Raw genomic sequence first — 26942 nt, 5'->3', positions numbered from 1 at the left:
AATTTTCATGCGTATCTAGAACACTTATCACGTAGTGTATCATTTTACATGTATATAATATGAGAGGACAACACTAATACTATATCATATTTTAAGGTTTATTAATAAAAAACAAACACAGTTAACATGATTTAGTAGATTAATAAAATCACGTAGCGGCTATTTTCGGCCTTCTGGCCAGCTCCAGCCTTTTAAGTTGCAGCCGAAAATACTCTTTGACAGAGATGGGGATCCGTGCACTCAAACTCAAGGGGATTGTAGGGGCTGGAGGAGAGCAGGCAGTGGGACCCATCTGAGCCTTTAACTTAACACAAATGAACTCGTAACCCTTTTCTGCAAGCCACAACCAACTAATTTGCCAATCGGATCCTACATATTAAACGATTTTATTTTACTTTTAATAATCCACAATCTTTTTTATCTTAGACGGACAGTGATGCTGGCTTATGCATGTATATGATTAGATGGAGTTTTAAATTATTTAATTAGGATTCAAATTTTGGTTCATCAAATCTTAATTAGCGTTGAACAAGTGGTTAGTTTGATAACATTAATTATGTCCTCATATCCTAACTATCTGCAGATGCTTAGTTGGCATGATTTAGCATTTCATTGGAACGTTTATCCAATAAGAGCAAGACTAGGGGAAGATTATTGATTAAAAGCTACTTGTATATAATTAAAAGACATATGTCAATTAACCATGCTTCGATGCTAAAAGAAGAGTAGCAAGTGCTCCTGTAAAGTCAATCACAAATGGACACGTGTCTGAATAATTGAAATTAGAAACTATAATAGGACACTTGTTCGTTTGTGATTGGGTTTCAGCAGCACTTGTTGCTCTTCTTTTAGCAACGAAGCATGATTCTATGTCAATATGTTTAAGAATGGTCGAACCAAAAGAAAAATATTTGGCTCCTTCTTCATTATATAGACCAATTACAGTAGTTTGACACGCATAAAACTTTTTTTGTGTTTAATAAATTATTTTTATATATACAACAAACTGTAATTTGCAATCAAATAAGTGACTTTTTTGGGACATAATGTTTTTAAAAAGAAAAAAAGAAGTAGAAGGCAATGTCTCGAAGCAACGATACATGGCAAATGTGGTAAGTTGATAGAAAAACACCAAGCAATTTCTTGAGCAGCCACCACCCTTTCTTTCTTATTGGTTTTCTAAATTATATAAAAACGACACTTATTCTGATTAATCTAAATTATGATAGCAGATTATATAATGTCATATATACAAAACTTACATGCATAATTAAATAATTGGTACGAGAGGCAAGAGTAATAGTATCTTCATAACATAGAAAGTCATTATCTAACTTACGAGATTCAAACTTAAATACAATAGGAGAAAGATATTACTCTAACAAATTTAGCTACGTCGGAAGAGACATTGAATCTAAGAAGAGCAAAAATTGATTCTCCAAACAAAACATAACAAACTTAGGAGGAAAACGAGGAGGGAAAATACAAAAGCAAAATATGACGTTCACTCTTTCCTGTCCATTTCCACAGATTAAACGTGCTCCCCAAGCTCCTCTTCCTCCCTCCTTGTTTATAAAACCAACCCCTCATCCTTTTCTGCAACACAATCACATTCGACCGAAAATCAACACACAGATAGAGAGAGTAGCTTCGGATTTGAAGGTTGCGGGTGTTTTTGCGGCCTTCAAACTAATACTGAGGAGCTAATATCGCCTAATCCTCTATTTACTTATAAAATAACAAAGAGAGCGAAAGAGAGTTAGAGAGAAGGAGCAACATGGCTGAGCGCAATAACTCAGGAGAAGATGAAGGAAGCATTCATTTGCAAATTGACGAGCTTCTTCACCGACGCCTCAACGAAACAAGCAGCGCCACGTTCAGCACAATGTTCGAGCCTCAGAGCAGCATTGAGAAGAGAGACAGCAGCGCAGCAGCCTCCGTTTCTTCTCCAACTGCACAACCAGTTCCAGCACCAGAGAAAAAACTGACCCTTTTTGCGCTCCGCCTAGCAGTGCTCGAAAAGGTAGCAACCGGCCTAGGAACCCTCGGGTTCATCTGGGCAACGGTGGTTCTGCTAGGCGGTTTCGCCATTGAATTAGACCAGACCGACTTCTGGTTCATCACAATCATTTTGCTGATAGAAGGGACACGAATCTTCAGCAGGAGCCACGAGCTTGAGTGGCAGCACCAGGCCACATGGTCCATAACCGAGACTGGAATCAACAGCTTTCGCGCACTGCAGATCAGCTCAAGCTCCGTGATCCACACCATTAGAGCAGTTTTCAGGCCTGTGCAGAACCTTGCTGTCAGGAAACAAAGCCAACACAGCAGAGACATTGCGAGGACTAATGACAATTTGGCGTTTTCGCGGAACTCTGATCTTCAGGGGAAGATAGACCGGACTTGGACAAGCTCGGAAGTCCCTCTCCTGCCTTGCGCACAATGGGTTTTTCGCGCGAGGCATATAAGTAAGCTGCTCTACTGGCTCCAGCTCCTGTCCGCCTCATCATGTGTGGCTCTTTCGCTCGTGAAGCTCGCGAACCACAACTATGGAGAGGTTGAAAAGGGGAGCACTAACAAGAGCAACAGGCATTTTGCTCTGAGTATTTTTTATTCGTTAGCATTGGCGGAAGCTCTGTTGTTTCTCATGGAGAAAGCTTACAGTGAGTTTATGATAAGCTGTTGTAAATTGTTGGAGGAGGTGAACAAAGAGTGTGATTTGGGGCCTTCGGGGTTGGTCACGATTAGGAGATTTTTTTATGACGCGTATTCAAGGTGTGTGAATGGAAGCATTTTTGATGGACTGCAGATGGATATGGTTACTTTTGGAATGGACTTATTGGGTTCGAATTCCACCGACGAACAGCTCATTGGAGCAAAAATTCTTCGACAGTTTTCAATGAACCGGCGGTATTCAGATGATACATTGCAGAAGATTGGTATTAATATTGCAGTGATTGAACGATTGGTTGAGATACTGAATTGGACAGATCAAGAGGAGGAGGAAATCAGACGGTCCGCAGCAGAGATTTTGTCGAAACTGGCTGGCAAAAAGCAGAACTCCATTCGAGTAGCTGGAGTTCCTGGCGCAATGGAATCAATCTCATCTCTGCTCCAAACATGCAGGAGCTCAAGTGGTGCAGCTGATGAGATCAGTGAGAAGAGGATCATTTCTGACCACGCAAACTACGGATTCTTGACATTCAATCATTTGGGATTGCTTATTCTGAAGAAACTTGCCCGTGTCCACGACAACTGTGGGAAGATTGGGAACACGAGAGGCCTCCTGCCAAAGATCATAGATTTTACACATGCCGATGAGAGGATCCTAAAAGAAGTGACTGTTATGCCAAACGATCAGATACTGACGCTGAAACGATCCCTCCAGTTGGTGAAGAGGCTTGCAAACACGACCGGCAACACAGGAAAGAATCTGAGGAGAAATCTTTCGGAGATAGTTTTCACTATCAGCAATATCAGAGAAATTCTGAGATATGGAGAGAAACAGCCAATGCTGCAACAATTGGGAATTGAAATCTTAACAAGTTTGGCGCTGGAAGAGGAGGCAACCGAGAGAGTAGGGGGAACAGGTGGAGTTCTTAAGGAGTTATTCAAAATTTTCTTCAACAAGGGAATGCTGAAGAATAATAAAGAAGTGAGGATCAAAGCCGGAGAAGCACTGGCTATGCTGGTTTTGGAGAGCAAGAATAACTGTCAGCGGATATTAAAATTGGGGGTGCTCGAAAGCCTCGTTGAAGCTCTAGAGGTTCGACTGGTTAGCGTGCATGCTGCTAGGATTCTGAGGAATTTGTGCACCTACAATGGCTCGAACTGTTTCCACCAGCTAAAGGGGATTACAAATGCAGCACCTACAGTAAGTTCTTCCTTGGCACATTACCTACCTGTAATTTTATTCTGTACTAACAAATGTTACGTACGAGTAATGTTTTCTTGTCGAACAATCTGATATATTAGATTGCCAAATCGACAATCTGACAATATAACATGTCAGACTGTGACAACAGGTCTGCACTAAAAACTCATTTCTTATGCATTTGGCTTGGATTGCAGGTGCTTCGAGCAATTACTTCAGAAGAACACAAACTGCAGGAAGTAATGGTGGGACTAGCTGCGCCGGTTCTAGCATTCTTGTCTCCCGAAGAATCAAGCCTCATGTTTAAGAAAGCCGAAATTACTGAGGCAGAAGTGGCTAATGAACTAGTTCAGATCCTGAAGAAGTACAGGCATCCACCGATCAAAGTTCCAAGAATAAGGAGGTTTGCCATAGAACTGGCAATCTGGATGATGAGAGACAAACCGGAAAATGTTCACATTTTCAGGACTTTGGAGATGGAAAAGGAGCTGGATTTTGTGCTGGACACAACTGCAGAGCTCGAAAGCTTCAGCACTTTCTCTGGTACCGTAGGAATGAGCCGGCATAGCACGACGGTCCATTCATTGGTAGAGACTGCATTGGAGTTGCTAGCTGAAGGGTCAAATGATGCAGCGTAATGCAGTACTAAATCAAATTCATTACATATGTGGGAATCCAATAATCTTTAAGTTAATCACTTCGCTTAACACATAATTAAATTCTTTTATTTTTTGGATAAAGCCTCTTGTACTGTAATCTGTAGATTTGATTATATTATACTATCAACATTCAAATGTCTACTTAATTGAGGAAGTTGTTGCCTTCTGTCACGAGATTATCGCTTAATTAAGAACATTCAACCTTGCACCCAAGGTCTCGAGTTCGATTCTGATTCCGCTTCCGCTTCCCCAGCTATCACTCGTTTAAAATTATACATGGCACATATATTGAAAAATAATTTCCCATATCAGAACACCAAGAACAACAAAACAATATATTCATATGTGTTGTGGACACTGAATAAGAAACTGGAACCAGAAGAAACCATTTTTTTTTTATGTTACAACTCAAAATCAATACAATTTTACACAGCAATCTTTCTACTCTTTTCCTTCCTTTTTTCGGTTTGGTTTTTAGCTTTTCCAGATGAGCATTTTACAAATCATGAACCCTGACACTTTAGTTACAAACAAATACAATCATATTGTCTACGGAGAAAACGAAAAAAATAAAGGAAGGAAAAGAGTCATCTATCGGCTGTGGTTGTTTCTAAAGAAGTTAAAATCCCATCGACGTATCAAACCATCCATGACATTGCTTGCAGGGTTTTTTACCACCGTTACAGTGGCTGTTGTCTTGGCTGATAAGTCACCATCTGAAGTGCTTTGGATGCTTTCTGATGTATCGCTTTGGCTAGATGGCCCGGCGCTCCCATTCTCCATTATGGATAGAGGCGTTTGTAACGCAGGTTCTGTGGATGGAACTCTTGTACGAGACTGATCTTCAGGTCTCGAGTCGTGGGATTTACTTACTGAAGTGGAAGTAGATTCTGTTTTCAAGGATCCAAGGTGCCCAACTGAAGTGGAAGTAGATTCTGTCTCCAACAGCTCTCGCTTCTCTGCAGGAGATGCATCATCCCGCTGGTCATCTTTTTGTGACGACTTTAAGGAATCCGGGGTATCTCCTGGTGGTTGCTCTTCTGCCTGAGGGCCTCTCATTTCTAAATCTTTTAGAGACAAAATCACTGCTTCCATGAACATCTGGTAATTTGGACGAGTTAAACGTTAATTGATTCATCGGTCATTAAAAAAATGTCCTGTATCCAGACCACATCTAGGTCAATTATATGACTCACCCGTTCTTCCTCATCAACATCACTTGGAAAACCTGCCAGGTCATCAAGCTGGTATTCTACATACTGATCATCATCCATCGTGGTCGGAACATGGGGCCCACAAGGACTGCCATTTGAAAATTCAAAGCTAATCATATCAGAAGATGATGGGCCATTATCGCTTTTTCCATCCTGCACCACCATGGATAGTCAAGACATTTAACTCTGTTACGTTTCTAGTTAACAGATAAAACCAGACAAGATGCCTTTGAACTACTCAGGCACCAATGCACCATAAAATTTCTGAGCCACATCATGTACCAATCTGTCACAAGTATCAGCTACAGTGGCACATAGGTTTTTTTTTTCCTTTGTGTGATCAGGCATATGTCATGTTAGTGCGTAATGTTAATTATGGGGAAGAAAATTTGGGATTTTGGAAGCAGTTTAAGAAGAGAAAAGGCAAAATACCTTGGATTCAGATTGAGCATCGGTAGATGAAATACCAGAAGGAACCTGAGGAAAAATGATAGAAGATAACAAAGGAGAAAGAAAAAAATATAGTTAATACACCTGCAGAACACTAAACCATCATTCACAAAAAAATAAAAAAATAAAAAAATAAAAAAATTCTGCCCTTCCTCCCTCTCTAACAGTTGTAAATATCTGCTCTCTTTAAAAAAAAAAAAATTTAATGCAGCAGTTTTTTATTTGTGCAAGAAAAATAAGAAACAACTAATTACTAACATCCATCCGACTCATGGGTCTTCTTGACCGGAGTTGTCTAATGGCATCCTGTTGGCCGCTGCTCGGTGCTGCTTCTGCAGGTAAGAAGAAGTAATCAACAGGACAGTGAGTAAGAAAGAGGTCGCCAAATAAGGAGCCTGTGCACTTGCGATGTTAAAGAGACAATAATGCACTTTAATCACCTGCAGAAGCAGTTGAACGTCCATGATCATAATCAGCAGTGTGCACACTTCTCCAAGTACCCTGCACGTAAAGCAGTCAACATTTGAGAAGGGCTGTGAACATAAAATCTAGCAATTTTAATACAATAGAAACTTACAGCCAGATGAATTACAGTTTTTTTACCTTACCAAAGGTACTGTGTAGAGTGTCAAAAAATGTTCCCCCAACCTCATCTTCCGGGGGTTGCAAGACATTGTGGAAAAATATGTTTATAGAATCAAAGTAGAATTGAGGTCGTGGAGAATTGTGATCTCCCTCAAATTTGATGATATTTTTGTCTCCCTGCAAAAGTTCTCATTTACATAAGGATATTTGGAAGACAGAACAATGAAAATCAAATGATAGTAGACCCAGGAGACATCTTGCTTTTATCATCGGGGAGGGGAATCGAACTTGGGAGCTCTTCCGCAATTGGGAAGAGAAATACCACTAGACTAAGAGCTAGCTGGTATGTGTAATGAATACTAAACTCATTAGATGTCACAGAGAATTGAGAGTTCTTATTTGTTTCAACTCCATGTAAACAATGTACGAGACACAGTACGTATCATGCCAAAATTATGGTAATCGCATTATGAATATTTACCATATAAGCCTCAAATATACGATCTGAATGATGGGGTTGTATGAAATCATCATCAATGGCATGCCCAAACAAAACTGGAACAAAGCAAGAGCTTGCCACCTAATAAAAAAATAGAGTCAACCAGAAACCTCCACTGATTAAGAGAACTTCAAATGTATGAAAGATTGTGACAGAGAACGTAAATTTATGTTTTCTATTCTAATGTGTTTAGTCATAGAATCAGGATAACAAAATAAACATTCATGGATAAAATACCTTAATTGTGTTCAATTTCATTATGTCAAATTTTGCTTTTTTCTGGATAGCTCTTCGCATGTATTGGATTGCAAACTTCACCTAAATAAGCAAAAAGAAAAGGTCAAGGTCAGAGTATATAGGTCCTCGCAGTCAATTAGTTAGTGCGCCGCTAAAACTGATAAAAAAAAAAAAAAAAAAAAAAAAAAACTTAATTGCCCAATATAGGCGAGAACTGATAATGACCATTAGAAAGGTTCTAACTAATAGCAATATATTCCCCAATATGCACCAAAATACAGTTGCAATATCCCAGAAAATCAGACATATAGGATCTACTTACAGTGAACTTCGGCAAACGAATTTTGTAGGTGTCCACCAATTCCATCATCAAATCAACCAAATCAGAGAATGGACTGTCAAGAACCATTCCTGCTATTGAAGGATCCTCAGCTCCATACAAAAGACTGCCAAATATGTATATGGTTAATAGCAGATAAGCTAACCCTCAAGTAATAGCTTACTCAACAAAGATCCAATTATTGATGCAGAGCGTACATCTGCTTTCATATATTGTTCATATGCTAATATATCTTATATCCACCTTACGTGCCACAATCTCTTCAATTCTTATTGTTGCTTATCCTAATGGACTCTTCAACTGTTGTTATTATGGTCATCATTAAGATCTCCACTAACACGTTTAATGCTACCAATATTTCATTATACAACACAGTTGAGGAGGACACTGGCTGCATGCAGACACTTGGGGGAATCTTATATATCATACAAGCAAGAGTACAGATTGATTAGATAATTTAAAACCACGCATGCCATGTGAGGCTTTGCACCATCAAGTTATAAGCTCATGAAATGGTCCTAATTCTTCAATAACCAGAAGAAATTTTACTGGCTATAAAAATCTTCAAGAAACCTTGATAAACACTTTTTTGTGTTTAGAAATTTCTTCAACCTATAATACGAGAAATGGAAAGATCTCCAAAATCTACATTCATATATGCAAGCTTACAATTAAGTAACAAGTGAATGAGCAAAACCTGGTAACAGCACCCATTGAACGGCCCCACAAGCCAATTAAAGATACATTTCCATCTGCTCGCAAATAATCAACCACAGTCTTCAGGTCATCCTTCTGAAAAAACAATCAAAGTCAGATGTCAATTCCCATGATGCAGAATGGTAACCACATGCATATACAAGGGGCAGCAGGGTAAATGTCATAAAGAAGTCAAGGCATTCACAATCATAAATATGGTTTTGACAAATGGAGAAAAATGTAAGAATCACCCTCAATGGATATATTAACTTCAATTTTGTAAACTCATTGGACCAATTATTAAATATACATGATTAAGATCTCTCTTATGCTGCCTCATTAGTAAACCTTCCATTTCAACATACAAATTATTTAAGCCAAAAGTAGTCATCATACAATCCAAAGCTAACGTGGAACAAACACAGCAGAATTGTAGTCCAGTTGTTATATGATGAATCTGTTTAAAATACATATTGAGTACTTACTTCATTCCACCCTAAAGTCACGTGATCTCCTCCGGAGATTCCGGATCCTGAGAAATCAAGAGTGAAAACTGTAATATTTGATGGAAGCAAAATAATAGCTGCTTCACTGGCATCAGCCCTGCACCCACTGTCAACACAATATATGGCAGTCAGTCACGTTATATTCTATGAAGGCAAACAAAAAGGCATAATATGTCATTTAGATTATCAGAGGCACATAACTTTCACATACATAAGTGATAACATAGCTATGAAGTATGAAATATCATTTAAGTGTAAATGTTGGTTGATCATTTACTGATGTGCAATAATTATAGGTTGGAAAAGGAAATACAGCACTCTGACACTGTTTCTACAAATTCAACTAGCAGTACAAAGAATAAAAAAAATGTGAGACCAGGTAACTAGGGCCTTAGTATTTGTCAAAATTATGATTCCCATTTACTTCATCATTGAAATACGTGCAACCTCATCTTTTTGGTGAAGATTAAGGCCATTTAGAAATTGTTTCATTGCTACTTACTAATGAAATCCATATATGTAAATCACAAGGAAGGCAATTATGTAGTTGAATACTCAAATTTAAAAGTAAAATCTCTTTCTTCCAAGTTCTGAAATGTCATAAAGATTGTACACACAGTATGAAACACCCATGACACAAACATGCAACTCCAATCAAGCATAAATTTTCAGACCTGTTTCCATGACAATATATTACACAAGGCAAAGGCTTTTCTTCTGGACTAACAATGGGCATGTAATGACTACACTTCAGGACATCTCCCCGACCATTTTTCACCTGCAGGATTTTCAAAGACCATTATAATTTATATATAAGGGTGACAACCACATGGAATTCTGAAGTCATAAGCAGGCAGAAAATGAACACCATTCAGAATTAGAAATAACGCGCAAGATAAAAGAAATTCTGAGACAAAAAATCATAAAAGCTGCATATCCAGAAGGTAAATCCCTCCAACAAGACGAAAGCTTGTAAGTTCAGAAACTGAATAAAATACTAATCTACCTCTCACGGACATACAAAATATGGAAAGCTTACCTCCACATCCTTTCTTTGGTACCATTTCCCTTTCAGTATGAACTCTTCATCCAACAAATCATTTTTTGGGTCGTATTCAGCCCTGAAACCAAACACGCGTAAACTCATGTACTCTTCTAATAATTACAAATCATTTTGGTTTCTAATTCTGAAAGGCAAAGAAATCACTCAAATTTCAATAATTCAGTACAGTTTCGCGTTCAACAAATAAACTTCACAAAATCCTAAATTTAACACCAGTACAAAAAATGGAGAAAACAGAGACGAGGTTCAACTCCACCTTTACCACAAAAAAATATGCTAATCAAATCATATGCTCCATAATCTATTTCTTTCTACTAAAAAAAGAGGAAATAGTAGGAAACTACGAATTTTATGTAAACAAACAGTTGAATTGGGCTAATTAAACAAAAGGGTTCCATTTCCCTAGAGAACCCAATTAAGAAAGCAACTAAAGATTCAAACTTTCAGCTCCAAATTCATCTTTCCCAGCAACCAAACGCAGTAAAAAAAAAAACCCATCACGAATCCAATCCCAAAATCCAAAAAAAATAACACAAAATCTAAGAGCTACGAAGTAAATAGAGGGCTAAAGGGTAATTGTATACCTGGGAGGCCGAATAATAAAGTTGACAAGCTGCTCCATAGATTCCAAAAAAGGATCTCCTTCTCAGAGCTCTTTGCTGTTCTCCCACAAATTTAACTTCTTTCAGCAAAAAATTCAATAAATATTGAAAAATAAACAAATTAAATTACACAAAAATAATACCCGAAGAAACAAAAATTGAACTTGGTGGGTGATGCGGAATTGCAGAGACCAATAAGAAACAAGAAAGAAGAAGAAGAAAGGAGCGGCCTATGCTGTTGGGGGTGGAAATATAACAAGAAATTTGTGTGTTTGTTTCCTTGCAAACAAGAAGAACAAAAAATTATTATTATTTTATTTATTTGAGTATTGTATTTTATGTTTATATTAAGAGTTGATTATCTATTAAATGTTGTAATCTTAAAAGAAAAGGATTTTGTCTATCATATTACTATAAATATAAATAAAGGCACAATAAGATGATTCAAACACATCTCTCTTTGTGGAAGACTTATTAATACAATTAATTATATTTTTTTAATACAAACGATATTACTACTTTAATTTATGTAGAAAAATGGAGGATCTCAACCAGAAATGCAGTGGGTTGAAAAGAAAAACTCTAACCATCAAGACAATTCAAGACTTGCCAATTAACAATATTTTATCCAACAGAAAACAAACTGTATTCTAGTTTCATATTGAGTTTAATTTTAAGGTAGTTCTCACTTTACTACTCTCAAGTATCGTAAATTCCGTACATTTTCTACCCTTAGTTTTTTCATTTCAGTTTCGTACCCAAACTTTGATTTTTTGACAATTCAAGATTTCTATTAGGCTTTCTGTCAAGTTCTCCTATAAGTGATGATGTGACATAACTTTGACCCATCATATTTGCTACATGGATGAGAGATTCTCTTGTAAATCCAAGCCACCGTGTCTAGTGCTAATTCTTGGAATATGATCAGCTAAAGTTATGTCGCGTCATCACTTAACAAAGAACTTTACGGAAAGTCTAACGAAAATATTAAAGTGTCAGATAAATCATTTAGGTATGAAACTGAAACGAAAAAAATTTAAGAATAGTAAAGTACGAATTTCACGATACTTGAGGATAGTAAAGAGAGAATTATCCTTAATTTTAATAATAAAAGGATTATTAGGTTGCATGACTAGTCGATGATTGGCTCATATGCGTAGTTTAAGGGCTGGTTTGGTATTGCTGTGCTTTGAAAAAAAGCTGCTGTGAGAATAAGTGGCTGTGATGTGAGAATAAACGGCTGTGAAATAAATCAGTAGAGTGTTTGGTAAACTTTTTTGTAAAAGTGCTTTTGGAAAAAAAAGCAGTTTGATAGTGGATCTTTTCATTAAAGGAGCACTGTAGTTATATGTGCTTTGAAAAAAAGCCAGTTTTCCAAAGCTATAAATTGCAGCTTCAGCTTTTTCCTTTGATTTCAGCTTATTCTCACAGCAGCTTCCAAAATAAGCCTTTTCTTTTAAGTTTACCAAACACCAAAAACACTCCCAGCTTTTTTTCATAGGAGCTTTTTTTAAAATCACCTCAACCCCAAACTGGGGCTAACTCTCCTAATTTTCTATGACTCAAATCAACTCCATTTCCATTGTAATCCATCCTCATTCCTCAATACGGTATTTGATTTCCCCTAGAAAAATATAAATGTTATTGGCACTCTAAATAGAAAAGTGTTTTCTACTTATAAATTTATATTTATACTTTTAATTTTTATTCAATTTTAAAATCATGGTCCCGAGCCACTTAGTATTATGATGTAGTTGTATTTCTCTTCATTTGTAAGTGAGAGGTCTTAAATTTGATTCTCACCAAAGGCGAATTTAAATCACAATATTGCTAGCCCATTGTGAGACTAAGCTCACTCTTCCATCTCTTTGGTGTATATAATATTGTTTGTTAAAAAAAACATATTCCAGTAATAACTTCTTTTGAAAAATATAAATAAATAAATAAAGAATGAGAGCACTATGACTATTTTGAAGTGAACAACAACTCCCAAAATAATTTGTATTGAAACGACTTATTAACTTGTTGGTTTTTATTTATCAGTTACAAAATGTTTAGAGGAAGGGAAGGCTACCCCACAAGGTTCTTTGAGGACTTACGGATCTTAGTATTTTTTGTTTTTTCTTTAATATGCAACTAATTATGTTAGTTCATTGTATTATTTTGTGAAGAAAAAAGGTCATGCAAGACACATTTAGAGTAAGAAAATATGCGCGTGTGGGAGTTCTAATGAACAATATATCGTTAATAAAAGTACTATAATTTTTTTCATGAAAACTTACTGCAACTTTGGAATTTGAATCCATATCTACTTTTGCACAAAATCAATCACTTGCATCATATTGTTAAAATGTTTTTTTGAGGGTATATATGGCATTGAACATGGTCTAATTTATTTTCAAATGGAAGGAAAACAAATACAAATGTAAAGGGAAACTAAGAAATTGGCAATAAAATCCAAGTTAGTGGGATTCAAGGGCAGCCTCTCACTTTTGCATCAAGGTTGAATAGATAAAGTAAAATAGGTAATGATAATGACCATATAGCAATGTTGGGAAATTCATGATGTGAAAGTAGCACCCACCTTACCCAATGGTTTCCACTAGCTTTATACTTGTGTCACCAACACAATAAGGGTCACTCATTTGCCTTCAAATAATAGGCAAACCAATCACTCCAATCCAAAGACATTCTAATTCTATGCTAACAATTTTAAGGCTGGTTTGAAACTGTTTTTAAAATAACTGAAAGCGCTTTAGAAAAAATATTTTTGGATTCTAAAAACACTTAAAATGTTTCCTGAAAAGCACTAGTTATGTGCTTCTTTTGGAAAACACTTCAAATGTTTTTTCTAGGATTCACTTGTATTTTTACTAAAAATTGCTTCTAAAAACATTTCACAAAAAAACACTTTTATCCACTTTAAAAATACTTCCAAACAAACCGTTAGTCACAAAATAAAATGCTAGAAGCACTCGTCTAAAAAATTAAAAGAGAATGCTAAGAGAAATTGTCTGAAAAGTCAAATAAAAATACTAAAAGTAGACTTGTACATAAAAGACTGACTCTAGCACATTTTTTTTTTCCAAATTCACAAAAAAAAAAAAAAAAAAAAAAAAAGCCTATAGAGCGCATGATGGTCTCTAGAGACAAATATTCCCACGTCCGTGCTCGACAACAAGAAGAATTTGTGCATTGAATCGGTTTCTCCCATAAAAAAATTCGCACACACAAATAACTAGTGCATAGAAAGAATGAGACACTCACTAAGTGAGCTAGACCTATTAATTTTTAAGACAAAAATAGAAAACACAATTTATTATTATAAAGGAAGAATAACAATTGGACATTTTTAATCATGTCTCATGGAAGTGATCTAATGCACATAAACATAATTCTTGTTTTTTTCTAGCCCACCATCTTACCTAGTTTGTTTTTCATTAAAAGGAAGATCAGCTGGTAGGGAAGCCACGACAGTTCATCCTTTCGGATGTCGGTAAAACTCACAGAAATTTTTCAGACGACCATTGCATGATTTACTAACACAAAAAATCGAACCCAAGACTTAGTTTGTTGGATTCGAGAACTTTGGGTTTGTCAACCCTTAATTTGGATTTTGCAGGTGAATAATTTGGTTATTAAAATAGGATTTGGATCCCACCCGGATTCAAATTGTGAAGATCCTGTAGATCCTCATATCTTAGTCATTTATCATACATCGTGAGGTTAGAAATTATTTAAATTTTATTATTTAAAATTAAACACAAATAGTAACTAATGAAAACTAACCGTACAATATATAATAAACGGCTAAAATGTAAGGACTCTATAATCTCTATAAAAAAAATCCGGAGAGGATTCTCATCCATTAAAATATTTTAGAGGGAAGTCACTTGCCGAGTAATATATCGGCCACCAAGGTCCAAAAGTAGGCCGAAAACCAAGAAAGATAACGGTCCAATTTTATATCCTTTAATTTTAGCTTTAACAAACCATGTATTATGGGTGGAAAACTTTAATCCATATTGTTTTTGTTTTTTCTTAAATAAAGTATAATTAAAAATAATAATAGTTAAAATCATCCCACTTCATTGTGAAGGTTGGGCCTGCAACCTAAAAAAGAAGAAAGCCCAATTTCTAAATATTCATTACGTTTTTTGATATGCAAAATATGTAGTTGACAGATGTGAGTAACCAGTAAACTAACTACTTATCCCGGTAAACTAATCATTTATGGCTCGTTTGAAAGTTTTTTTTTTTTTTTATTAAATGAGTGAAAGTGTTTTTAGTGAATTTCTTTTTTGGAACCAATTTTTGGTAAATATGCAAGTGAATCACTTCAAGTACTTTTGGAATCCAAAAATATTTTTTTAAAAGAGCTATTTTATATGTACTTCCAAATGAGCCTTTATATCGTGTAACTATCCTGTATTAAAGAATTTAAATATATCCATTACTTCTCGTCATTGAGAAAGTTCTTATATAGAACATAGAAGAATGAAGTATTGAGAAAAAAAAATGAAGCTAAGATAGGTGAAAAATGAGAGAGAAGTTCATTAATAAGAAATATTCGTTACATCAATCTCACATTGGATCCCACTAGTAAGTCACTTTCAACCGCTACTTATTTATACTTAGAATGTCACTGTAACGGTATTTCAAATCAGTGAGGCACAATCATGTGACAAAGTTAAATACATTAACACACCGTCACAGTTATGCCTTGGACATAAGTCTCTTGCCTTTCAACTTATATAATAAAGTAACCTATCTCCTAAACCAAAACGGGTAAGCAAATGTGCTCTATTATTATATGCGAGTCCAAATTTTCTTAACTGTTTTGTACTCTTAAAAGCTAAGAGCTTTGCTGGAGATACAGAAGTGCAGATGCTAGCAAGACAAATACAGAGACTCTCCACACAAAAGCTTAGCTGGAAAGCATGTGAAAAAACTCAGCCACCATTTAGTAGAGATGTGAGGTCATTCGAAGGAATGGCATTTGAAATGTGCATCTCAAATCTTTATATAAAGACACACCATGACCATTTACCTTGTGGTCCCAAAAGTGTAATTTACATAATGGTGGGGTATTGGTGGTGGTGTTAATAGTGGGTTGTGATAATTACAGTGTAGAGGTAACAATGGTGGTAAGAACGGTGGCAACAATAGTTATGGTTATGATGGTGGTGGCAGCGATGTAATGTCCCTTTCTCAAACAACCATTACTAAGCATTTGTTGGATAATTAGAAATTAAGAAAAAGAGGGCTTGCACTTTACTATTCTTCCATTAGCACATTCTATTTGTTTTTATCTATTAATTTTCTTTACTTTATTTAATCTAACAATTAGAAATAAGCGTAAAGTATATATGTGAAAGAAAAAAAGTGTGCTAAAATCAGTTCCATTTATCCAGTATTATACAACTCAATTATTAGTTCATGCAATGAATTTATGATTTAAGCACGAATTTAAAAACAATGGGATTCAGTTCTCATGACTTTCTTGTTCTAGAGAAGTAAATATGTAATATATATAACCTTGACCAAGCATTCAAACCATAGTTTATTACTTTACATGCCTATAAAAAATATTACATAATTCTCATTCATTGTACTAAGTTGGTGGGGAGAGAAAGAAAGTGTAAGAAAATTTGAAGAACCTTATCTTGAATTTACTAATCCAAAACGTTTCTCTTGGAGCCTCTAAAAGCACCAAAAACTATTTTCCTCCACACATCCACACATCCACACACACCCCTATCTGCTGAGGAAAGGCCAACAAATCTTTTACCCATCACCCACTATGTTATACATAAACTCCCCCCACCAAAAAACACATCTCCTCTCTCTCTCCTACTTCTCTCCCTCTCCCTATCCCTCTCCCTTCATCTCACTCATAAGCTCTGAGCAGTTCCAGCCAAGTTGCAGCGCTCTTCTGTCTTCAGGTAAATATAAAGCAATGAACTTTTTTATGAATGGGTAATGGGTTAGTCAAGCATTCATTCAAAATTAACACTGTCTCATACATTTGACCGTTTCTTGCATGAGTCTGTTACTCTGCTGCAAAAAGTAAGACAAACGGTAGATTTTAAGTATATTTTCTTTCTGTGTTTCTTCTTTTTATTTTGTGAGAATTATTATTGTCTTTTTTATTTTTACGTGGGGTTTTGTTTTGTATTTTCTTTTCTTTGCTGAAATTGTTTAATTCTATCGCTCATAAGTTTTATGATGATGTTACTCACATACTTATTTTTATTTCTCACATACCTTTCTCGATTTTTGGTCGTCGAATCGATTGATTTGAAAAAAATCAATGCATAAAAGTTAACGAGTGTGTGAAGGTAAAAAAAAAAAAGTGTGAATAGCACCGTTCTAATTTTAATACAAGAAACGAAAAAGGGAAAGAGTTGGGGTCTTTTTAGTCATTTGGTACGTGTTTTACAATGTCAAATGTGCCCAATTCCTCTTCAATTCTTTTCCACTTGTCCTACAAATACTAAAGCTGACTTGTTTGATTTTTCTTTAGGTCTCTAAATTATTTTTTGGATAAAATAAGTCTTTAAATTCATTAAAAATTGTTAATCTCATCTCTATTGTTATATTCAAAGCCATTTTATCTACTTTTTCGTCAACTTAAGTCACTTATCACACTTTAGAGTGTAACACCGTCATTTTCTCGCCTATAAGCCCTTAATATTTCATATAGTTTGCGAATCAAACATCTAATTCACTATCCAAAGTTAACTCCATACACTATTTCATTATGAAAAATTACTAATCTACCCTCTAAAGTGTATCGCAAGCAAGTAATATCCATACAAAAAAACAAAGCAGAAGGAGAGACGAGGCGGTTGATTCGATGAATTTCATAGTTAAATTGTATAAGAACTAGAAAACACTTGGTCTGTCATGTTATATAATGGAAGGAATGCAATTTCATCAGTGTTGTATTTTGATGTAAGTTTCGCAAGTTCGATAGATCTTTGATGTTAAGAGGCCTTGATGCGTTTACTTACAAGTCCTTGATGATGGTTTATACTGTTTTTCAGTGAGGAGTAGGCTGAAATGGCGCAGATTTTGGCACCCACTTCACAATGGCAGATGAAGGTTACAAAGAGCTCAGCAACTGCCAGTCCTATGACAGCAAAGATGTGGGGTTCTCTTGTGTTGAAACAAAACAAGAAAGGACCAACTCGGAGCTCTACTAAATTTAGAGTGCTCGCCACCAAGTCCGAAGGTTATACCATAAACAGGCTAGAGGGTTTACTAAACCTGGACCTCACTCCATTCACTGACAAGATTATTGCTGAGTACATTTGGTATGCCTCATCTTCTCTACTAGCATCTGATATTCGTACTGCATGTTAACATTGTTCATTCTTTGATATCATGGTAAGTTGCTTCCGAAAAATGTTTTGATCTTTTATCATTTTGAAACAGGATTGGAGGGTCAGGGATTGATGTTCGTAGCAAGTCAAGGGTATGATAAATGTCCATGGACTTTTAAATTTTAACTTGAAAGTTTGAAGTTTGATTAGTCTCATGCATATGCTTGTTTACAAAATTTTCAGACAATTTCAAAGCCTGTTGAAGATCCTTCTGAGCTTCCCAAGTGGAATTATGATGGATCAAGTACTGGACAAGCTCCTGGTGAAGACAGTGAAGTAATCTTATAGTAAGATCTTCAGCACAAAACCACGTTCATGGTTGTTTCTCTTCATTGTTACAACAGGAACTTGATATAACTTCTATTTTCCAGCCCTCAGGCGATATTTAAGGACCCTTTCCGTGGTGGCAACAATATTCTGGTAGGTATCATATATAAATGTTTGTACCATGCTGTCCAGTGAATTTAATCATATAAAACTTAACTGACATCATTCTATGTGCTATGCAAAGGTAATTTGCGATGCATACACACCGCAAGGCGAGCCTATCCCAACAAACAAGCGCGCCAGGGCTGCTGAGATTTTCAAGAACAAGAAGGTTATAGACGAAGTCCCATGGTAATTTCTCCTTTGATAATTTTGTCTTAGTTTTAAGTTGTGTGTGTGTGTGTGCCTGCCTGCGTGTCTGGTAGATGATTAGGACTGGAATTATAATTTTCATCTCTCTGTATTGATGCATAGTGATTAACAGCGTTGTCAAGTTTATGTAAATAAATGTGTCAAGTATGTGTTACACTACGATTACATATTTGGATTCGAGAATCTACTAATCTTGACCATTATTTTCAGGTATGGGATTGAGCAAGAGTACACATTACTCCAAACTGATGTGAAATGGCCTTTGGGTTGGCCAGTTGGAGGTTATCCTGGTCCTCAGGTTGTAATTCTGTTTGCAAGTATCTATCAGTTCAGCCAAAATAGTTTCATTTCTAGTAATTAAAGGCTGTGTTATAAAATCTTTCGCCATCAATAAGTATCGGGTAATAATGCATCTATTTATCGCAGGGTCCCTACTACTGTGGTGCTGGTGCAGACAAGTCATTCGGACGTGACATATCAGATGCTCACTACAAGGCTTGCCTATATGCCGGAATTAACATCAGTGGCACCAATGGGGAGGTTATGCCTGGCCAGGTTCTCCTCTTCCCCTTCTCTATCTCGTCCTGTTTCGAAATTCAAGTACTGTAGTTACCTTGCTTCATCCATCAGTAACAATTATCGGTATTATCATGTAGTGGGAGTATCAAGTTGGTCCGAGTGTGGGAATTGAAGCAGGAGATCATATCTGGGCTTCAAGATACATTCTTGAGGTAACTCATCCGATCATAACTTGGCGGCAGTTTTGCAAATGAATGGTATCATTGAACTAGTGTTGGTGTGTCGATGCGTCCTATGATTTACTAAACATTATCTTTCCCTACCCCGGCAGAGAATCACAGAACAAGCTGGTGTTGTTCTCACACTAGATCCAAAACCTATAGAGGTAAATAGTTTTTACCATATGTCGATATTTTCAGTAAATATGTGCAGATGAAAGAACTTGTCTCCTATTTTGCATTGATAGGGTGACTGGAACGGTGCAGGATGCCACACCAATTACAGGTACTTGGACGATATAACATTGATGAAATGGACAATATAGTTGTACAAATGGATAGTATGCTATAACTGTTAGGAAAAATAATATATCGAATAATCATTGCTTTCACAGTACAAAGAGCATGAGAGAAGACGGAGGCTTTGAAGTTATTAAGAAGGCAATTTTGAATCTGTCACTTCGCCATGGTGAGCACATTAGTGCCTACGGAGAAGGAAATGAGAGAAGGTTGACAGGAAAGCATGAAACAGCCAGCATTAACACATTTTCTTGGGTATGCCTCAAATTGTTAGCTGTTGGTATTGAACTTTAATCAATGGGGCAACGGAAGTTCCCGTCATATATTTATTACTAAATAACGCTTCACTTGGATTTGTAGGGAGTGGCTAATCGTGGTTGCTCAATCCGTGTTGGTCGTGAAACTGAGAAGCAAGGAAAAGGTACTACTACCAGTTTCAGTATTACTATCTTAAGCTGTGGTTAAATGTTAAATATGTTTCAGTGTTTGTCTTTTTTTTTTGTATGCTTCACCAGTATACTCCCGGCGTTTACTTTGTGATATGTCACTTTTATAAACGACCTGCACCACTGAACCTTTCGATGTTGCTTGCTCTTGTATTAGGTTATCTGGAGGATCGTCGTCCAGCTTCAAACATGGACCCTTACATTGTGACCTCACTACTGGCAGAAACTACATTGTTGTGGGAGCCAACCCTTGAGGCTGAAGCTCTTGCAGCTCAAAAGCTTTCATTGAATGTCTGAAACCAATTCAAAGATAATCCACTGGGGCTTCAAATGCTGTCAATTGGGACAAAACAGCCAAATGTGGGAAGCATTTTCCCTCACCTTTTAAATCCTTTTGAGAAGATCCTTTGTAAATAAAGGTCCCATTGTCAGTGTTTGTTCATGATTCATCTCATGCTCAACTTTGTAGAATATTTTCTCGTATCAAAGAAATTAATCGTGTAGATCGGAGAGCCTTAATTGAATCATTTGACAGTTCATTGGATCATTTTCTTATCATATGAACTCTGGTTTTTGCATAAGAAATGAAGCTTGGAACTGAGTCGAAGTGTTCCTTCTCGTTCAAGTTTTCCGTTAGCTTCAAATCTTCCGTTCCCTACAAAATTCACCAAAATCTGAAAACACTATGTTCATCTACTTTTATAGTCACACATAGACAGCTGGTTCTTCATTAGATTCTGGTACAAGTGAGCTTTCAATGAACGATTTCAGATCATGGGATACATTTTGTAAAGGGTCCAGACGCGTGGTTAGCGACGTACGAACTTATTAACTGGTTAACGCTCAAGCCCTACTGTATACAATAACGCTCATTTCTTTTGCCAAAAAATAATCATTAAACAGAGAAAAGAAAAACTTTGTTCTTTAATTTTGTGTGCTTAGCAGGGAAACTTTATTCCACCAAAAAATAAAATAAAAAAAGCCAAGAAATTCTTTGCCCCTTCCCTGGGGCAATCCCCATGAAGGGAAAGAATGCGAGCCATTTCTTTGAATTAAAGACAACAATTTAATATCCAGAATATATAGTTCTGTAAGCTAAGCTCAATAAGCGTGACAGTATTTAGTCCTTCTCTTTCCATCTCCCCAAACAAATTCAAAGGCCATGGCTTCCGGAGGGTCAAAATCTGCAGCATCAATTCTCCTAGTTGTTAATCTTATTCTCTATTTCATTGTCATTGTCATTGCTTCTTGGGCTGCCAACCATGGAATCCAAAGATCTCGCGAAACTGGTAATTATCGATTTGCATAGTCCTTCAATTACGAGAAATCTTCTGGTGTGACCATCATCACAGTGTCATGTGATTGAATTGTGGCGGTCACACCAAACAATTTCTCGTCAATTACAACTTAGCTGTGGTAATTAACAACAATTAATGTGCTTGCATATGCAGCATCTGTTCTGTCAATTCCAGCTCGGATATTTCCAATATATTTTCCATTTGGGAATTTGGCAACTGGGTTTTTTGTGATCTTCTCCCTCATTGCTGGAGTTGTTGGATTTGGGACCTCACTCACCGGACTCCACAACGTTTTTCAATGGGACAGTCCCAGCTTGCACACAGCTGCTGCCTCTTCTCTTGCTACTTGGTCACTCACCCTTCTTGCCATGGGGTGAACATTTCTGCTGGCCTTGTGTTTTTTTTCCTTCGTAATTTAGAAAAAGCACCCTGACAACGATAAATTTTATATAAAAGCACTTTAAGAGCTCAATTCGAGGGGAAAAAACCGTTTTTCCATCTACTTGTCATTCTTCTAAAGTGTAATATTATCAAATGCTTAATTGCGAATTTCGTCTCCACCTTTGCTGTTTCAGATTGGCTTGTAAAGAGATTGGACTTGGTTGGACAGATGCCAACATGGTAAGTTGCTGCTTTTATTTTTGAAACATAAAACCAATGGGAGGGTCATTGTTGTATTTGGCGAGAAAAACTTCCCTATCACCGATTTGTATAAAGAGTCACATGAATGAACTCTTTCACTATGTGACTCTCGTGTAATAACAGGTATAGATACAACATGGTAAGTTCCTTTCGCACACAACCCTCACCCACCAGTCGTCACATGATTAATAATCGTGAAAAGAAAGTTGTATACATAATACATTCGTCACACGTAAGAATTTTCAGGGGGGGTCATATAGGGAAAGAGCAAAGAGTAGTAGTTCTTAATGTTTTATTGCATAAAGACATGAATCTTAATTACATGACTAATCATGGTGTTACGGATTGGATTAACAGCGTACTTTGGAGGTCATAACAATAATTGTGAGTGCAACACAAATGTTTTCCACGTGTGTCATTCATGCTGGGGTTGAAGATGCTATTGCTCAAGAAAGAGGACGCAACGAAAGAGTTTAAAGTACTTGTATAAACAAATTTACTACAAGCGAGATTTTACATTAAATTTATCTAAATCATAAGAGATAAATTTTAATTTGCACGCAGAATAAGAAGCATATGTATGAATGAATTACGCATTTTCGATATGAATGTTTGTTCATAGTATCACTGTATGTATTGATTTCTACACTACTTTTCTTCGTTTGTCGTGTTTAATTTTTGTTTATTAATTTCTTTATTTTTTGTCTTCATTTGCGTATTTTTTGTACGATGCAATTTTTATTTTCGATATTTACGTTGGTTTTTGGATTGCTTCTTTTGGCTATCCATTGTATTATCGCATGATGTTGCGATGCTTTTTCGACTCCATACAGGCTGCCTCGTTCTAAGTATTCATAAACCAAGAAAATGTAACTTGTCCTCGATCAAAATCCATATATCTTTATGATGTTGCGACGTCGGATGTTTGTCGAAGTTCGGATTTCATTCTCAAAACTTGGGAGATTGATTGCTGAAATATCAGTAAAATCTAGTGTTATGTTGACACATTGAGTGTGATACCAATAATATAAGAATCAAACTTCTGAAGTGGGCCGGAAAATATGAGTGCTACGAGATTGATTCTTATTTTTAATTCAATAGATTGAACTCATGAATATAATGTCTATACAAGAGAGAGAAAAGAGATGACCAATCATAAAACAATCAATACAAACACCAAACTTTGACGGCAAACTAGTGCCATTTCCCAACTATTGCTTAGAAATTAGACCCCATTTCTCACCTGCACAAGTAACTGGAAAATAATGACAACCAAATATTTACATGACTGATACATATCAACAGAAAATTATCCAAGGCAAATCAATGGTCCTTCTGTTACATAACCTAGACCGATTGTCAAAAAAAGGACTAGCTACTTATGCAGCTCGAAAACTTCAAAATCTATCCATACAAACTATCAGAGATGACTGAATCTTGTTCCCCACACACTTACCTCTGCCAACAAAGTCTTCGTCCGCCCTCTCTCATTATTTCGTAGGCGAGCTTGTGCTTTTCAAGAGATGTTGCCCCAGCCTCTATGTATTTACAGGCTGCTTCTCTCAAACTCCACACCATCAAGGCCTTCAGCTCTTGAGGGTTTCCACCCAATTCAGATTCACAAGGAATACCATATTCAGCGTTTCTAGTCCAACGGCGCAAGATATAGCAAGGGGGAACTTCTTTTATGTCCAAGATTTGGAAAACTCTCAACACATGCCTACATAGTATACCTTCAAATTCAAACATTCGACAGCTACAGCCCACTTCGGGAATGGCCGCACCAACAGTGACTATAGATTTCTCATCGTCATTCCCGCCCTTGCGGACCAAATACCTGATGATTGCCCCTTCATCATAAATCTTAAATCCTAGATAACTATAGGATTGTAGAAGTTCTTTCTGAAATACCCTGAATGTGTTCAGTGTATAAAGTCTTCTACATTGTTCTTCTAATGGTTCTTTCGTCTGCAAGTAGGCTTTCAAGTTAAAAGAGTTAAAATCCTCTTTTATTTCTTCTTCACGCCGTCCCTCAAGGCCTCTTTCATATTGTGAAACAAACTCCTTAAGTGGTGTTTGGGCATTGAAATGTGCACCAAAGAATGATTCTATACTTTCATTGAAGGGGATGCCAGCAAAGAATGTAGCTCGTAAGTATAATGGAACCCAACTCCTGCGCTTTTCGTACATTGCTTTCAGCCAAGCGTTATCTTTCAACCCATACCTGCTGAGGAGTGCATTCCATGCGGTTTCAAATTCATCAGCTGTTTGACACTGATAAATGCATTTTTCATATTCATATTTAAAAGAACCATTCATTACGCTTAGATGCTCACTTTCTTTTGCCTTGATCTGCCATAACGAGAAACGATGATGGGTTCCTGGAAAAACTTGCATGATGGCTTGCTGGATCACATCATCTTGGTCAGCTATTATTGACAGAGGACGACACCCTGACATTGCCCTAAGCCATGTTTGAAACAACCAAGTAAAAGATTTCTCAGACTCATCAGCAACTAGGGCACAGCCAAGAAGCACCGGTTGCTTGTGGTGGTTGATTCCAATGAAAGCGGCAAATGGCACCAGATAAATACTTTTCCGATATGAGGTGTCGAAAATAATGGCATCCCCAAACTGGCTGCATGAAAACCTAGACCTCCCATCAGCCCAGAAAATACTCATGCAATTACCATTATCAACTTCTACTGCATAAAAGAATCCTGTATCTTCGGCCTGTTTGGTTTGGAAAAAGTCAAACAGCACACTGTACCAATCACTTCCAATGTGATTTTCTCTATGTCTTTTGACAAGGTTACCATTGTTTATGTCAACAATATCTTCAATCTCCAGCCCTCCGATCTCCTCTTCTATGAACTTTTTTGAAGAGAATAGATTTTTCTTTTGAACTTCCAGGTGAGACTCAAACTCATGGTTATGATTTTTATCAAAACGGTCCACTACCCATCTTCCAGAATCTTGTCTCTTAATCCTCATATATGCCCCACAACCAACTCGTGATGGATGCTGAAACCCTTCCTTTGAACACACAAATCTCCGAGATGTAATTGACCCATCAAGCTTTGAACGAAACAATTGACCAATCCTGATTCTAAATCCTGTATTCTCAGCATATGCATGATAAAATTGATATGCTTCATTGGCTGAATTGAACTCCAGACCTGCAGATAGATCAACTTCTGACTGCATTTCATCTCCACCCCGTTTTAAGCGCTTGGCAGTTATAACTCCAGATGGGCACGGTGGTTTATCCTCAATTGCCTTAATCAATTTGACTTTTGGCCTATGAGACACTTCAACAACCGAATTTGTTGGCATTGAACTCTTCTTCTGAAAAATCGGGGAACGATTTTCCTCTGTAGTTGATCCAAGACCATGATTGTGATCCTTCAGGAAAAGGTCTACAACCCATTTCCCAGAATCACGTCTCTGCACCCTTATTAATGCCGGGCATCCTGTCCGTGAACTAATCTGAAACCCCTCCTTAGAGCACACAAATCTTCGAGAAGAGACTGACCCATCAGTTCTCGAGCGATACAACTGACCAGTTCGAACTTTGAACCCCATCCGTGCTGCATAGAGAGTGTAAAAATCACGGGCAACATCTGCTGAATCAAACTCTAACCCCACATACGGTTCAAGTACTCCAGACTCTCCCTCATCCTCTGTATCGACAGCATTCATCGGAGGCATCATTCCTAAAGGGTACGCCTCGATAACTAAGTTGTTCCCACTGTCTTCAATCTTAGAACCGGTATCTAAGCTGCGTCACAAGAAATAAAAACGACATAAAAAATCACAACTACATTAGCCACAGCAACTTGATTAACAGTCTGAAACAACATTAGCCGATCCTCAAAAGCAAACTTTATGCAAAAACTAATCTATTTACACGTTCAGCAACTCAGCAGCGCATGAATGTGAATAGTGATTGGCAAAATAATAATATAAAAAACATAATTATCAAATCAATAAAAACAATTTCTCAGCAACCAAACACAGCATTATCCAATTAAATTAAAGAAAAATACTCAATTTCACAAATACAAAATGCACAACCAAGAATTAAGCTTGATTGGGTAAGACAAATCAAATTGGGGAAAAATCAAACTTAGGGTTTAGGTTTCAATTTACCTTCTGATATTTGTGAAGTGGGTGGAGCTGGATTCCATGCCCATTTCTGAAATTAATAACACTACCAGTGGTGAGCGATGATTTCGAAGCTCAAAACGCCATTTGAGGATTTCGTGAGCGTATTTTGGCGGGAAAATAGATTGAGGAAAAAAATCAGAGGGCGCCCTTTCGAAAATCTGACGAATTTGTGAAATGATGAATGGGAAGTGATTTGGGTTTTGGATCTCTCTGCTCTGGCGTTCGTTTGCTCCTAATTTCAGGGTTTGACCTAATTTGATTGTCATTTGGAGCCCATTTGGGCTTCCAGACATCACCGTCATCCAATTTTTTATTCTATTTTATTTTTTGGTTTTGGGAATTTGCAAGATCTCTTTGTATTAGTTGTTTTTATTTTTATTTTTATTTATTTATTTATTATTATTTAAAGAGTTATTACTTTTTCTTTTCAAGGATTAGTAATATTAGAGAGACTAAATTTTTTTAAACCAAATTTACAAACTAAATAATGTGGTTGTAGATGATTGGATTATTAATTAAGTGTCGATTAACGCGCTTATTTCTTATTAGTGACATATCATTTGATTTAAAAAATTTAGTTTCCCTAACATTACTGTT

At 36.6% G+C, this 26942-nt stretch overlaps 5 protein-coding genes across 6 annotated transcripts; 3 read left to right on the top strand and 2 right to left on the bottom strand.

Moving 5' to 3' along the window:
• The first annotated feature begins 1600 nt into the window (after positions 1 to 1600).
• Positions 1601 to 4704, top strand: LOC103403827 (uncharacterized). The gene is made up of 2 exons (XM_008342675.4): positions 1601 to 3874; positions 4072 to 4704. The coding sequence occupies exons 1-2, from the start codon at positions 1778 to 1780 to the stop codon at positions 4510 to 4512; spliced, it is 2538 nt and encodes an 845-aa protein (XP_008340897.3). The 5' UTR covers positions 1601 to 1777; the 3' UTR covers positions 4513 to 4704.
• Positions 4705 to 4903: 199 nt separating this feature from the next.
• Positions 4904 to 11165, bottom strand: LOC103403829 (uncharacterized). 2 transcript variants are annotated; one of them, XM_008342676.4, is made up of 15 exons: positions 10869 to 11165; positions 10708 to 10782; positions 10100 to 10181; positions 9735 to 9838; positions 9040 to 9166; positions 8556 to 8650; positions 7841 to 7964; positions 7519 to 7599; positions 7264 to 7362; positions 6801 to 6959; positions 6638 to 6698; positions 6456 to 6529; positions 6180 to 6224; positions 5730 to 5900; positions 4904 to 5634 (listed from the first exon to the last, which is right to left on the bottom strand). In XM_008342676.4, exons 2-15 carry the CDS (start codon positions 10743 to 10745, stop codon positions 5125 to 5127), a joined length of 1770 nt encoding a protein of 589 aa, XP_008340898.3. In that variant the 5' UTR covers positions 10746 to 10782; positions 10869 to 11165; the 3' UTR covers positions 4904 to 5124. The 2 variants fall into 2 exon arrangements, with proteins under 2 accessions (XP_008340898.3, XP_070671161.1); XM_070815060.1 differs by having other exon boundaries at positions 6456 to 6535; positions 6644 to 6698; positions 10869 to 11070.
• A 5171-nt stretch (positions 11166 to 16336) lies between these two features.
• Positions 16337 to 20738, top strand: LOC103425668 (glutamine synthetase leaf isozyme, chloroplastic). The gene is made up of 14 exons (XM_008363756.4): positions 16337 to 16670; positions 17775 to 18044; positions 18166 to 18205; positions 18297 to 18400; positions 18485 to 18533; positions 18625 to 18731; positions 18963 to 19050; positions 19179 to 19307; positions 19409 to 19483; positions 19603 to 19656; positions 19738 to 19775; positions 19885 to 20044; positions 20150 to 20210; positions 20393 to 20738. Exons 2-14 carry the CDS (start codon positions 17791 to 17793, stop codon positions 20530 to 20532), a joined length of 1299 nt encoding a protein of 432 aa, XP_008361978.4. The 5' UTR covers positions 16337 to 16670; positions 17775 to 17790; the 3' UTR covers positions 20533 to 20738.
• A 548-nt stretch (positions 20739 to 21286) lies between these two features.
• On the top strand, positions 21287 to 22826 carry LOC103416799 (membrane protein PM19L-like). The gene is made up of 4 exons (XM_008355021.4): positions 21287 to 21524; positions 21687 to 21906; positions 22109 to 22154; positions 22533 to 22826. The coding sequence occupies exons 1-4, from the start codon at positions 21398 to 21400 to the stop codon at positions 22650 to 22652; spliced, it is 513 nt and encodes a 170-aa protein (XP_008353243.3). The 5' UTR covers positions 21287 to 21397; the 3' UTR covers positions 22653 to 22826.
• A 425-nt stretch (positions 22827 to 23251) lies between these two features.
• Positions 23252 to 26664, bottom strand: LOC103416798 (protein FAR1-RELATED SEQUENCE 7-like). The gene is made up of 2 exons (XM_008355020.4): positions 26328 to 26664; positions 23252 to 25956 (listed from the first exon to the last, which is right to left on the bottom strand). Exons 1-2 carry the CDS (start codon positions 26645 to 26647, stop codon positions 23628 to 23630), a joined length of 2649 nt encoding a protein of 882 aa, XP_008353242.3. The 5' UTR covers positions 26648 to 26664; the 3' UTR covers positions 23252 to 23627.
• Positions 26665 to 26942: the final 278 nt, after the last annotated feature.

The sequence above is a fragment of the Malus domestica genome, chromosome 16, assembly GCF_042453785.1.
Source record: "Malus domestica chromosome 16, GDT2T_hap1".
Lineage (NCBI taxonomy): Eukaryota > Viridiplantae > Streptophyta > Magnoliopsida > Rosales > Rosaceae > Malus > Malus domestica.
The sequence above is the reverse complement of the archived record's forward strand: the minus strand, read 5'-3'. Positions and strand labels throughout refer to the sequence as shown.